This window comes from Cebus imitator, unplaced genomic scaffold (genome assembly GCF_001604975.1).
Source record: "Cebus imitator isolate Cc_AM_T3 unplaced genomic scaffold, Cebus_imitator-1.0 Scaffold17, whole genome shotgun sequence".
Taxonomy (NCBI): domain Eukaryota; kingdom Metazoa; phylum Chordata; class Mammalia; order Primates; family Cebidae; genus Cebus; species Cebus imitator.
The window spans coordinates 7,074,014-7,089,147 of record NW_016107332.1 but is presented as its reverse complement, the minus strand read 5'-3'; the positions used below and the strand labels follow the sequence as shown (position 1 = coordinate 7,089,147).

Genomic DNA, 15,134 nt, shown 5'->3' with positions numbered 1-15,134 from the left:
AAAAAAAAAAAAAAAAAAAAAAAAACAAACAATCTGTTAGTTTGAAATGAGGATTTCATGTGAGAAGATGGCCACAATTTTACGATCTCATTTTCTGAAATCCTCCGCACCGTTGTCCTTTATATTCCAGCATCGGTTCAGCTGTCATTAGCTTTTGCCAAATGTTCATACCGTTGAGGCCACAGATGGATGAATCACCTATTGCCTAACTGAATTCAGCTAAAATGTGTCACTGGCAGCATCATTATTACAGAATTGTGCCGTGGTACCACTTCTGTCAGTATGTTTTGCTGTTGAATATATTATTGACAGTCATCAATCAAATGAGCAACAGCAAGAAATGTTTTAGACTTCTGTAGGAGATATATTACCTTATATAAATGAAAAGTAACTATATAATTGAATACAAATTCTAACCAATATGGTGTTTTTTTAATATTATAGACCTTGACATTGTTAGCAACCATTTTATGGACTAACTTAATGACATTTTATAAGATAGTTTATTACTTGTATTTGTTATGATATAGTCTCATATAGTCTCTATGAAGTAAAATTCGGTTTATAGAAAATTTATTTTTAAATAATGTCATCACCTAGGTAACCTGAAGTTTCAAAGTGAAAGTAAGCATTTAAGCATATGGTTAAAATCTGCTTAATGTAGATCAGATTCATTAAAAAATAGAAACTAGTGCCTTTATTCAATAAAGAACAAAAACCAGAGGTCAGCCTTTTCCAAGATCAGTAGCAGCCTCACTACCTCAGTAAGATAAGATGGGAAGTAACACTTTGTGATTTCCAGTCTATCTTCAGTGATTTTAAGGGAATATCACAATATTCGTAAAAACAAAATCCAATAAAATTTGATTTCTAAAATATTTCATGCAGTAATTTTATAAGTAAGAGAACAGTGTTCTGACATTGACAAAAGGTTATTATTAGACTCAGTTGGTTAAATTCACAAACATTGAGCATCTATTCCATAAAAGACATTGAACAAAGCTTTTTACACTATACAAGAAAATAAAATGTGCTTTGCCATCAGGGAGCTTTTAAGTTAACAAGGAAGACACATTACACAATTCCAAAAGTTTAATAACAGTTTAAAACAAATAATAATGTGTTTTAAACTGAAGAAGGTATCAAGAGATAGCATATACATAATTGCCAAGTAAGTGATACAGATGCTGCAGGCATTCAAAAAAGAGAAAGAACACTTGAGGCAGATGTCAGTAGAAACAAATTCACTGATTTGAATTTGTTTTGAGCCAAACCAACTATTAATAATTTTACCAATTATGGGCTAGGAATAGAAACAAATCATGATTGGTGTTGGGTTGACAGCTGTACCTGGAGGCTTTCATCTGATTATCTGCCTACATCTACAGTATTGATTCATATGTCACTTCTTCAATTTGTAGAGTTTACTAGAGGCCATTAGTCTAAATACGAAGGCCAATCACAGTGTTGGCATCCTCTCGTAGGGTTAGTTGAGCAGAATAGTGAGAAAATGCAAATAGTTATATAAAGTTCAACATCTCAATGCAAGATATCATCTTCACTTTGAAGATAGACATATATGCTTAGAATTATACTTATTAAGATTATTGTTTTTAATAACATTTGTTAACTATGAATCAAAATATATTTACTAATCCAAGCAAGTTGTTTAAGGTAGTAAAAACTAATGTTTAAAAACATAGCCTTGATCCTTCAGGTGACTGTTGTTTTCAAACAAATGGAAAATAGCAGTACTTTTCAAACATAAATATACACAGGGGTTACCTGAGAGTCATGTTAAATTCAGATTCTGGCTGGGCACAGTGATTCATACCTGTAATCCCAGCACTTTGGGAGGCAGAGGTGGGAGGATCACTTGAGCCCAGGAAGCCAAGGCTGCAGGGAGTTGTGACTACACTTGCACTCCAGCCTGGGCAACAGAGTAAGACCCTATCTCAAAAAATAAAAATAAAAGGGAATATTTTATAAGACTTTTGTCTTTTATGTTGTCTTTTATTCACCCAGCTATATTTTTGCCTTTAGCACGAAAGCAAGAGATTATCAAAGTCACTGAACAACTGATCGAAGCTATCAACAATGGGGACTTTGAAGCCTACACGTGAGTAGCAGATGTTTACCTTGCTCTCATGCATATGGAAATGTATTCTTCATATGAATGCATTCTTCTACATATATGAATTCACATATTTTTAATTCAAGATTTGATATGTCAATGATAGTTTTATTTCATAGTACAAATGACTAAGTGCCCCTAGGAGATACAAATGTATTTAAAATTTCGGAAGCCAGGCACAGTGGCTCACACCTATAATCCAGCACTTTGGGAGGCTGAGGTGGGAGGATTGCTTGAGCCCAACAGTTCAAGACCAACCTGGGTGACAAAACAAGACCCATTTCTACAAAATATTTAAAAATTAGTCAGGCATAGTGGTCCACACCTGTAGTCCTACATACTTGGGAAGCCAAAGCAGGAGGATCACTTAAGCCCAGGAGGTTGAGGCTGCAGTGAGACATTATCACCTCACTGCACTCTAGCTGGGATGACAGAGTGAGACCATGTCTCAAAAAAAAAAAAGGAAAGAAAGAAAAAAAGATTTCACAGAGAGAAGACTTGACTTCTGATCCAACAATTGGAGATTTCTTTGTAAATATGCAGATGTATAACCACTCCTGCATCAAACATCACACACACACAAGTTCAGATGAGAAAAGGGCATTCTAGGCAGAGCAATTCATGTGAACGAAAACACAAAAAAGTAGGAAAGGACATAAAATGTGCATTTCAGCTTTCGAAATGTCTCCCCTTGCAGTTCTACAGAAGTTCGGGGGCGGAGAAGGTGATGTGAGGCAGCCTTCTCTCTTCAACCAGTACAGCTCAACTTTATCTGCATCTTTTTTATATGTTTGTATCTTAAGAAAAACATTACTTGAAGAATGAATTCTAATGCTTATTTAAAGTTTATAAACTCCTGGATCATAGGAACTATGAAAGAAATGACTTTGCTGCAGTAAAAATAAAGCATTCAATTTAAATAGGGCCTTCTTATACCATACAACGAATGAGTTCAACTCCAGTGAAAGGCTTAAATGCAAAACAGAGATTGAATCTGATCTCTGGCTAGACAGATGCAAAAGCTGAAGAAGTAATCGTAAGTGAGAACATAATACGACTATACCTAAATAGGTAAAACACGTATACTTTAATTAAAAATCCAAGAATAAAAGTAAGAGACAAACAAACTTAGAAAAACATTTGCAAAACATGTATCAAAAGTTAATTTTTTATATTGTGTGAATATGATTGAAAAGTAGAAAAATAGGTAAAGAACATGATCTATTATCAGAGGAGGAAATATAAATCACAAGTTAACTAATAAAGGCATGTTTATGTTTACTAATTAAGTATATGCAAACTTGAATGTAAGAGCCTCTTCTGCCTGTAAAATCAGCAGAGATACAAACTCTGCTGACAGCCAGCAAGGTACAGATACTGCAGGACAGTGATGACTTTCCTACACCATGGATGAAACATAAATGGGTGCTAACTTTCAAGATAGTGGTGGCAACAGGGATGGAGGAATTATTAATATATTTTGTTATATAATCTGTTATATACCTGAAAGCTTTTATAAAGTCTCATTTTACTGTACTACTCTAATTCTACTTATAAGAATTTAACATGAGTATAAATTTTTTTATGTAAAACATGGACAAAAATTTGTGAATGAAGATATATATTGAAGCAAAATTCATAGTAGTGAAAAATTAGAAACAGTGTATGTGCCCAACAGTATGGTTATCATTAAGTCATCTTGGTACAGTGTTTATGTTGAGTTTCTAGTGATCTGGAAAAATATGATATTTTTACTGAATATTAAGCAGGACATAAAAGAGTATGTACATACTTATTCCAGCTACAGAAGTGAAAAATATTAAAAGTGGAATGAAATATGCCAAATTAGATTTTAAAAAGAAAAAAAAAGAAGCCTCTGAGAGGTAAAATTATGTGTGAATTTTTTTCCTGCTTTTTTATTCTTCCTAAGTTTTACATAAGCAAGTATTACTTTTATCTTTAGTTATAAATAAATACGAAATATAAAATATGGAAGAGATTAGTTAAATGTAAGAATGAAACTAAATCAGGAGCTTCTTTTAAATTAAATGTGCGTGCATATGTGTATAAACAGATCCATATGCATGTATTTGAGTGTATCACTTCTTTATCATGACCTAATAAGGCATACTTGGAATAAAAGAAATAATTTTTAAAAATTGAGTTAACAAGAACAGTCTGTTTTCAGAGACAATGATTTCCTATTAAGCAATGGTTTATAGCTGTACCATAGAACCTGCCTTTTAAAAATCTTTGTTGATGTTATACCCTTGTTAGATACATATGATTCTCCAAAGAATAAAAATATTCTCTTTTAAAAAAATCTTTTTTGTGGAAGGATAAAAAGTTTGTATTTGTTGTTGTTAAAAAGAGAAAAAGAAGTTACCTCTGAGAGGTAAAATTATGTGAATTTTTTTTCTAAGTTTTTCCTGCTTCTTTTCTATTCTTTCTAAATTTTATATAAACAGATACTATTTTTGTATAGGGAACAATTATAGCCAGGCAAAAGTATGTATTTTCTATTTTCTCAGACAGTGTTAAACAGGGTGTTTTAAATAACGCTAAACCTTGGGATCACATCAGTTGACTAATATCTTTGCCTATGGAGACCTATAATCTGGCCTGATTTTGTACTTTCCAGCTAGAGCTAATCCAACAGGGCTTCCATTTAAGAGCTTTTGGGATGGTAGAATGTACTGGTGTAGCCCTGTCAGCTGGTCCTTAGAACACGTGTTCAGATCACACACACCCACATGTCACGTGGCAGCTTTGTGAATCTTTCATTAAGCCAAAGCCTTTTATAGGGTGGATAGATGATAGATAGATAGATAGATAGATAGATAGATAGATAGATAGATAGATAGACAGATAGATAGATAGATAATTGATAGGTAGATAGATATAGATAGATAGACAGATAGACAGATTTTCAAATATACTGACTCTTTTCATGCCTGGGTAAAAAGGTCCATCACAGCACAGTTATTCCCAAATTATGTTAGTACTGATGTAAGCTCGTAAGAAATTTTGGTTCACTGATAATGACAACTGAAAACCATATTTATAGAGGAAGTAATAGCCTCTGGCAGAATAAATTCTTGTTACCATAGGAACACTGTTCTTCCCATTTTGCTTCTTAGAAAGAGACTATATATATTTGATTTTAAGCTTAAGAATACCTGCCCAGCAGGCAGTCTGAAGTGAAGGTTGTAATCCTTGCCCCCTCCATCTTTAAGGTACAAAAGATATCCACTGTGATTCCTACTTTGTAAAAGTATTCTTTAAATAACACCAGTTCCACCTTCTATAAACTGTACTGCACTTTGAGGAATTACAGTAAGTTAGACTTTAGAAATGTGTATTTCTATTGAATGTTTGAGAAATTTTGCCCACCAAATGGGGAATTTCTCTATGAAATTATTTGTCCCCATCCACTGTATTACCATGTGGCGCAAATTAATAAACAGCCCAAAATCCTTTGATCTGTAGTCTATTTATCTACCTTGTGAACTCCCACTCATTCTTCAAATCCAGATCTTGTCACCGTCTCTGAGAAGCCTAACCTAATCACCATAGGCCCAAAGGAAATATTTTCCTCTCTACATTTCCAGGGGCCTTACACACATATCACAGTGACTCTGCTTTCCATATCAAACAACCAGCCATCATTTTCCAAATGTACTTGCAATTTCACAGCAGCAGACCATTGCACTTGCTGCCCTCCCACTGCCCACCACCTCCCACACACCTGGAAAACTCTTACTCATTCTTCAAAGCCCAGCTCACACTTTCTTCCTCTCTTAAACCTTTCCTGTTCACCATTAGTAATCTGTTTTTTGAGTGCTTTGCATTTCTATCTATTCTAGTATTGATTATTATATTGTAATTTCTTGTTTTGAGGAATATCTGCCACATATTAGGTGTTCAACAATTCTTTATGGATTAAATAAATTTCTCCAAAGAAAGCTCATTAGTTTTTCCTGAATATTTAAAATTGTGTACCCTTTTAGTGAATCATAGTTTTAGGATTAAGAAAGAAAACCAGTATGTGCATTTGAACCTCCTATTGATTTCATTTTAAAAGTAAAATAAACTTGAACACAGGCTACATAAGTCTTATGGACATTGCCAGGAAGTGTAGGATGTGATACTTTATTTCAAGCCAATTGTAATATACATGTTTGACATGAATGTAGAAGATGTGGTCCATCAAAAAATTATTCCAGAGCTAAGCACGGTGGCCCACCCCTGTAATATCACACTTTGGGAGGTCAAGGTGGGAGAATCCTTGTGCCTAGGAGTTCGAGACCAGCCTGGACAACATAAGGAAACCCAATCTCTACTAAAAATAAAAATAAATTAACCTAGTGGGGTATTGCACACTAATAGTCCCAACTACTGGGGAGGCTGAGGCAGGAGGATTGTTTGGGAATGGAAGATTGAGGCTACAGTGAGCCATGATTGCACCACTACACCCCAGCCTGGGCAACAGAGGAAGACCCTGTCTCAAAAAAAAAAAAAAAATTATTCCAGAAGTATGTAATTTCAGAACGAAAGATAAGTTTATAGGATTTGGAGAGTGTCTTAAACTTGGACTATAGGACCTGGAGAGCATTTTTAAAAAATAATAAACCTCAATCAAGTGTAAAAAACTGGAAAATTCACCTTAAAAATAAAAAAAAAAAAGTAGAAATTACAAAAAGGGGCCTCCTAAAATATTGTATGTTATCATCTGCTTGAACTGGTTAAATTAGTTTGTTCCTATCAGAGTTCTCTGCAAAATGCCTTTTTAGTCTGCCCCTCAACACACCTTGCTAAGGTTTGTCATAAAACTTTGTATTTAAGTGTTTTTAGAGGCTGTTTCCTTCAGTGACTGTTGAATAAGAATGTTTACACATGAAACAACAAAACACATTAAAGCACCTATTAATCGGTTGTTTTCATTATTTTTCTTTTACAGAAAAATCTGTGACCCAGGCCTTACCGCTTTTGAACCTGAAGCTTTGGGTAATTTAGTGGAAGGGATGGATTTTCACCGATTCTACTTTGAAAATGGTACATTTATTTCTAATTTAATAACAGGCCCTTTTTCAACTGCTCTGAGTTTTTCCCAAATCTGCAGATTCTCTGGCTCTATTCTACAATGAGAGTTTTTACCTTCATCCAGCATTTAAAACCATACAATTTTTTTGTATTCAAAATTGAAAAAGAAAATATATCAGGTTTGGCTTACAGTTTTTGTGTGTTTTGAAAAATACCTTTGTATAAAAATTAATGCTTGCCATGCACAGTGGCTCATGCCTGCAATGCCAGCACTTTGGGAGCCCAAGGCAGGTGAATCAATTGAGGCCAGGAGTTCGAGACCAGCCTCATGAATATGGTGAAACCCCATATCTACTAAAAATACAAAATTTAGCCAGGCATGGTGATGCACACCTGTAATCTCGGCTACTTGGGAGGCCGATGCATGAGAATCACTTGAACCTGTGAGGCGGAAGTTGCAACGAGCCAAGATCATGAGACTGAGGTGACAATAGTGAAACTTTGTCTCAAAAAAAAATAATAAATAAGGAATGTTGATTGAATACACTTCATGCAAGTCTCAGTTAATAATATAAGCTATAAATCAATTACCAAAAAAATGTTATTTCAACTTTTCATAAAACTATATATTAAAAAATTAGGCACAGTGATTCATGCCTGTAATCCCAATACTTTAGGAGGCTGAGGTGGAAGGATAGCTTGAGTCCAGAAATCCAAGACCAGTATGAGCAACATAAGGAGACTCCATCTCTACACAGAAGCCAGGCATGATGACAAGCACCTTTAGTCCTACTACTTGGGAAGCTGAGATGGGAGGATCACTTTGAGCCCAGGAAGTTGAGGCTTCAATGAGCTATGATCATGCTACTGTAGTCCAGCCTGGGTGACAGAATGAGACCCTGCCTCAAATTATAAAAATAAGGAAAAAAAAAAACAGGAGGAATAAATTTTTTAAAACCACAGCACGCCAAAATAGTCAACATAGAAGAGTGCTTTCAAGCATATGTGATTCTTATTTTCAAAGTAAAATGAAAATGAAGATGAATAGTGAGATAAATTTTTCAATTCAAATTTTAAGACTACTTGTAGTTTCAGAAGAAAGAGACATTTCCAAAGAAGGTGACAAATGGAGTTCATCCTGCATAAATCCTTGGTCAGGTCATCAAGAAAAGTGTAAACCAGGAATTCCCTTTATCTTTCTCTTTTTCCTTATACCTAATGACATTAGACATTATACTGTGTTTGCATATTGCATAAAGTGAATTCATTCCTTTTGCAGAGATCTTTTTGAATTAAAGATGAGATGTATTATAGTAATGGCAAGGATAATCACATCTCTTTCAGTAATTATAAGCTTTGATAAGAATGTCTGCTGTTGCATGGATTTTCAAGTTAAAATGTGTTAAATGAGTTACTTTTTCTTATATGCATTAGGCATTTACAAACAAACAAAAATAACTATTTGATAAATTCTCTTAACAAAGTTTCAGTAAATGTCACATTCCCTGTATTCCAGCGCTCTGGTAGCATCTCATGTTTCCTCCAACAGACTCTCTATTGACACCATCTGATCCCTAATGAAAGAATTAACCCATTAATATTTTAACCTTTTTCAGCTTGACACAAATATACACATACATACATCATGTTCCATAAATATATATTCTCCATAATGGGGTATTTAGGTGACTCTAATAATATATCATATAATTTGAATAGGTATTTTCAGAGAATGGAAAGCATGTTTGGATAACAACTAAAAACAATTCAACCTTTTCTAGTGATCTAAGAAAGGAACAGCATCAATAAGTAATGTGTACTAAATCACCCTTATATCTCTTGGTGATTGAGTCGTTAGAATTAGTAGCTACTGTCAAAACACGAGAGGCTGGAGACTAGTGAGGGCTACTGAGTCAAAGGAAAGAGCTAGAAGATCAGAATCAGGCTATATGCCAACACAATTTGAATGTTTATCAAATGATCACAAGTGGACTATTATGGAATGAACTCTTAGTATGTGGAGGAGTCAGAGGATGAGATGAGAAACAAGTTCCTAGGCTTTTTCAAAGGCTGCCACCAGCCTTATTTTGGAGACAGTGATGTCCATACCTGAAACTTGATGTATTTCCCTTGTCCCACATACTTTGCTGGCTAACAAAAACAAACACCACTACAAAATCCCTGGTCGACTGTCCCAGCAGTTCATTTCTGGGAAAGGCAAGAACTGCTTGGCACACCTGGGCCAGGCCTTCTTCACCTCTATTCATATTGTGATTTCTGTTTCTAAGTACTTTCCATTATAAATTAATATATCTCTACAGCTTTTTCACCCAAACAGAATTTCCAGAGGAGCATGTAAATTGCCTGTAAAGGAAATCAGATAAAATAAAGACTGTGTCCACTTTTGATCTCTTGTTGTTTTGTACAGTGCCTAGCACCCGATTAGTGCAAACAGTAGATTAATTACCTAATTTGTGAGTGAATAAATGGCATTCCGTTTATTGGCCCTACCTGAAGTTATGGCTGGTTTTAGTTTCCTTTACACAGGAACTAAATTTTGCTTTTCATGTTTTTCTCTTTCAGCTTTGTCCAAAAGCAATAAACCAATCCACACTATTATTCTAAACCCTCACGTACATCTGGTAGGGGATGATGCCGCCTGCATAGCATATATTAGGCTCACACAGTACATGGATGGCAGTGGAATGCCAAAGACAATGCAGTCAGAAGAGACTCGTGTGTGGCACCGCCGGGATGGAAAGTGGCAGAATGTTCATTTTCATCGCTCGGGGTCACCAACAGTACCCATCAAGTAAATATTTCCAGCTTCTTTGTTAATGCAGCCATGGTCAGCTCCTTCTACTGTGTTGATAGCATGGCATATGTTATTTAATGCTAGTGGTTGGTTACATTGATGGAAATAAATGCCTTCACGGGAAAAGTTTAAGAATCTCTGGAAAGATCGATCAGATCAGCCATTTGTGGGTTGAACCTTGCTATAGAGCAGTATGTGATAGGTTTAGATAGGACTAGAGACTACCTTATCAAAATCTCACAGGGTTAAATCCAGGGGATTCATATCATAAGGCAATATATCTGTGACTTCATTTACTCAATGGACAGAGGAAGGAGATATCAGAGGAAATCATAGAAAGGACTTTCTAAAATGGCCAATATATTATCAGGAGTTTCATTTCATAGATGTTCCCCTGGGGCTCAATTACAGATGTTAGGAAAAATTTAGAGTCAGCATTTAAAAGGCAGTTGTTAGGTATTGCAATGTCTTTCTCACCTCACCATTCTACCTCAGATATCTTGTTTGCTTTTCCAGTCAGTGATTAGGTACATATTTATTGTGAATCTCCAAGGTGCTTAACCTGTGCCAGATTCAACACAAAGTAAAAGATATTGCTTTCAAAAAACATGTATTCTCATTTAGCTAATCATTGATTCCAAAGAAGAAAATTGATATAATAAAATTTATAATCAACTTCAGAATACAGTAAAATTAACGAACAGTGTAGCAAACTGTTCATAACAGTTTGGAAGTACACTTTGTGTATAGATAGAATTTTGGGCAAAGTTTTAAATGATGAGTAGGATTTAGAGACATAGAAATATAGAAAAAACAAAGGAGAATAGTCCAAGCTAAACGAGCATCAGAAATAAAAGTACACTATCAGGATTTAGTTTAATATGATAGAACGTTATTGGTAAGGAAGTCTGGTTACAACTAAAGAGGAATAATTCAAAATAGGTTTATTGGTAAAGTGGAGTGAGATGAAAACAAGAAGAGTTTAAACTCGGTGTAGAAGTTTGGTCCACTGTTGATCTCTTTCCACATTCTCTCACCAGGATCACCTGTTAATATTTGGGATGTGGAATGGGGATTCATACAAACAGGCATTCAACCCACTCCATAGAATCCATCACAATTTCTTAGTTTGATAACATACCACAGTGGTTTTCAGAGACCTTCTGTGTAGCCTTAATAATTATATATCACTGTTGGATTTGTAAAAAGTGAGTCAACAGGGACAAAAAACAAACCAAGCGATAGGCTGGAATTTATTCCAAAAACAATAGCTATGTAATTAAGAGAAAAACACAAAAGGAATATGAATATAATGAAGACAACTGTTTTTATGTGTTTTTTTCTACCCCAAAGGGGTACAGCACAAACTGATTGTCAATTAATATAGAAGGGAGGATGACATTCATACAGTACCAGGGGGTTAGGATTTTTTGCAATTCCCTGAAGTGTTTATGGGATAGAGCCTATTCAAGATGACTTCATTTTATGCCAGGTGGCTTAAATGGGGCTTCTCTTAATAGGCCACCCTGTATTCCAAATGGGAAAGAAAACTTCTCAGGAGGCACCTCTTTGTGGCAAAACATCTAAGGCCTGAAAACCATTCACATATGGGTCTTGTAAGTAGCATCCTGCTCCGTGATACTTTGTGATTGGAGCTGAATGAAAAGCTGCATGGCTGTTTTTCTTCCCTTTGAAGATATTTTCTCTTGCATAATATTCAATGAAAAACATACAAGATCTTTGACAATTCATAGCAATTTTGCATGAGCTCTTGATTCTAACCTTCAGCCCCATTTGGTAGCATAATCCTAATAAACACTGAAAAGGATTTTTTCCAACATGTGGATTGTGTCACATTAGAATCCTGAAGTTTTCACATCAAAAGTAAATTATATCTGGGTCAATTCAGATAACTCTCAATTATCCAGACTTAATTTATACTAAGCTTTAGGATCCTTTGGTGTATTAACCATTCTTTCAGAAGGTTGCCGTTCCTATAATCAGCTGGCTGTGGCAAATGTGTAAGCCAGTTTGCTGTGTCTGAGTATAATGGTACTTGACCATGAGGACAGGCCACACGAGGAAGTCAAGCTGAAATTTAGAACTCACAAAGTGGATAATTCCAGAGGATAATTGAAAGTTGACTGTAATTAACTTCACGTTTTTGTTGTTGTTTTTAACTATTTGTTTCTTAGATTTGGGTTACAAGTATTCAGATATATATGGTGCTGTTTTGAATATTTGCCTCATTCAAAGAGCTAAACCTCTTCAGAGCTTTTAGCAAATAGTGCTCTGATGCTTTCAACAAAGGAGAGCTCCAATTAAAGAGAGTAATCATGTTCTCCCTACTTTTGAGACTATATTCCTTGTCAAATTGACCTCTAAGTTCAATTTCCCAAGGAATCTAATACTAATAACAAAAGCTAAGGAGGAGTCTATTTCAACAAAAGGATTATATTTGTTTACTAATTTGTCGAGTAAACAGGAATGCTTAAGATGTATACGTAGATTTAATAATAATGTGATTGAAGACTGTGTCCCTGTCTCTTTATTTTTAGCTTAGCTTTGTGTGAAAAAAAAATTAATACTGATTTTCTATTTTAATATTGTCTTTGTGTAACATTGTATTTTTCTTGTAATGATCACAAACAAACATCTCTTATACATAGTGTTTTCAATCTATTCATTAGCCAAGTTATAAAACTGTAGCCTAGTCAAATCTATGGCAAAACAATTTGGTATTTTGTAAAACAATATAATTTATTTCTTCCTCCCCCTTTCTCCTTTCAGCTAAATATCAACAGTGCCACTTCTGCATTCTCTGTTCTCAAGGCACCTGGATGGTGACCCTGGGCCGTCCTCTCCTCCTCTTCATGCATGTTTCTGAGTGCATGAAGTTGTGAAGGTCCTACATGTAATGCATATGTGATGCATCATCTTATCATATATTCCTTCCTATACATTGTTTACACTTCAACTACGGGGATGTTCCATGCAAACTTAAATTACTGTTGGCAAAACAATAGGGGGAGATTAGACAAAAAAAAAAAAATTCACGATATTCCAACTACAACTCTTCATCAAGTTTCTCTGTTAATGCCAAGATTTAACAGACTTAAGAACTATTGTTCTCTGAATGACGGTTTGTAAGAGAAATGTAAATTTTTTAGAACTCTTTGCTGTTAATCTGTTTTGGCTTGTTTTTGTTTTTGTTTTTAAAAAATGGTAATATATATATACACACACCTTCAGTTTTCTGGTGTGATCCTGGTTAAAATGAATGATTTTTCATTGAAAGTTTTGCTGTTTAACAATTAAAGTGGGTTGATATGTGGGCAAAATCACTTATGAAAGTAGAAGCAGTTGGTTTGCTACCACATAAAGCCATGCTGTTTTTGGTCAAACTGTGTAAACTGGAAAAATGCACATCATTTCTGAGTTTAATCACTTTAGGATATATTCACATTGTTTTGGTGAATTTGCTAAATTGAATTTTTTTTTCTTAAATCTGCGGTCTCTTTTCTTTATCCTGTTTCTTTGTCCCTTTTATTTGTTTCCTTTTTTATTTTTCTTTTGTTCCATTCTTTTCTTACTTTTTTTCCTTTTCCTTTTTTTGAGGAGGCAGGCTAGTAGTGTGTGAGAAAAGAATGAAAGGGAAATTTGCATAATGAAGGTAAAAGGGAAATAAAGGTCTTTTGAAGGTAGCTAAACTAGCACTTTTGATCATCTTCAGGACCCACAAAAAATGTTGTCAAGATTTTAAAGGTTTATAATTCTGCTTAAGCTCTTGTTTGGACTTAGGTATCCTAAATATGTTGGAGGTATTAGAATTGTTTAAACTTAAGATAAAATAAAGTTCCTCCTGTGACTGCAGTGTCTTACTGATTGGGACAGTTGCCGGGAGGATGCCAAGTTGATAGCAGAGGGGGTTTTATGTAAACACACTCACCTCCATCTTGAGGAATGAGAGGGTCACTTCTGCATCATCAATAGTTAGTTTTCTAGAGTTAGAGAGGCTTACAAATGTTTGCCATTCTCATAAGTGTTTTGAACTTGTTCTTTGTGATTTGTGCTTTTTTAGCTTCTCTCTTGAGTCAGAGTATCATTATCTTCCTTCAAGGAGTTAGGATTTTCCAGTTTAAAGCAAAAAGGGTTTTCTTTATGCTTCTCATTTTTCCTTTGTTGATTCAATTCCTGTGATTTTTTTTCTCTTCCCGGAAATGCTTTACAGTGCATGGAATCTCCATCACCGTTATTTTAACGATAGTAATTCACAGTCCTCAGATGCCTATTTTTAAAGCAGAAGCAAAAGAAAAACAAAACAACAAAAACAACCCTTTCATTTTTCACTCATCTCACCTTTCTGTGTTGCTTACTAAGCATCTTAGATATTATTGCTAGTGATGTATGGGTAGATGGGTTGAAGCTTTTCTGATAATTATTACACAATTTAAAACAATATATATTTAAAATAAATATATACAGTAAATATATTGAGCCATGTTAACCTGCGAATGAGATCTGTGAAAAAATAATGGCCTCATTTTTCCCTTTTTAATTACTTTTACCTTTTTGTGAAGCAGCTGTACGTGGCATACATGTATTTAAAGGAAAAAAATAGGTGTAGAGTGGTTTTTTTTTTTTTACACTTTTAACTTAGCATGTGGTGTTGAAGTATTACTGTAGATCAAGTTTGTCTTCCGCACTGAGATGTGAGGAAATTGTGATTTGTTCTCTCCGCCACAATTGAATTACACATTTATTATCTTCTATCATTTTGAAACACTGCAGTTTACCATGGGACACTGTATATATTTCTTGCCATAATGGTAAATGACTGATTGGTATATTTAAGAGTTAATAAATTTGTGATTTCTGCTGACAGTGCGTCCATCTTTATTTCTTCAGAAGAGGTACTGTATTTATGCATGCGTGGTGCTGGCCACTGTCAAGGGCAATGTGTCCTACTCTGGTCTCATTTAGTACATAACAATTTGCACTTGGTGAGAATGGCAAGTTAATTGTTCTCTGTGAGCAAAACAATGGTGTCTTCTGGGAAAATGTTGCTGAGAACGAGGTAGTTAACAACTAAGACTCCTAAAACCTTGTCTACACTGTACCCTCCAATACAGCCTTCCCGTG

The 15,134-nt window shown here is 34.8% G+C and overlaps 1 protein-coding gene across 32 annotated transcripts in view; it reads left to right on the top strand.

Moving 5' to 3' along the window:
• Positions 1-14,876, top strand: part of CAMK2D (calcium/calmodulin dependent protein kinase II delta) — a 313,396-nt gene extending 298,520 nt beyond the window's left edge. For 17 of the 32 annotated variants that reach the window (XM_037732181.1, XM_037732133.1, XM_017510373.2 and 14 more), the window contains 5 exons: positions 2,044-2,119; positions 7,095-7,189; positions 9,761-9,989; positions 11,513-11,608; positions 12,783-14,876. In XM_037732181.1, coding sequence (XP_037588109.1) covers positions 2,044-2,119; positions 7,095-7,189; positions 9,761-9,989; positions 11,513-11,579 — 467 coding nt within the window. In that variant the 3' untranslated portion in view covers positions 11,580-11,608; positions 12,783-14,876. Of the gene's footprint in view, positions 1-2,043; positions 2,120-7,094; positions 7,190-9,760; positions 9,994-11,512; positions 11,609-12,782 lie in introns of those variants that run through there. The other 15 variants (XM_037732151.1, XM_017510448.2, XM_017510538.2 and 12 more) reach the window with 3 other exon arrangements.
• Positions 14,877-15,134: the final 258 nt, after the last annotated feature.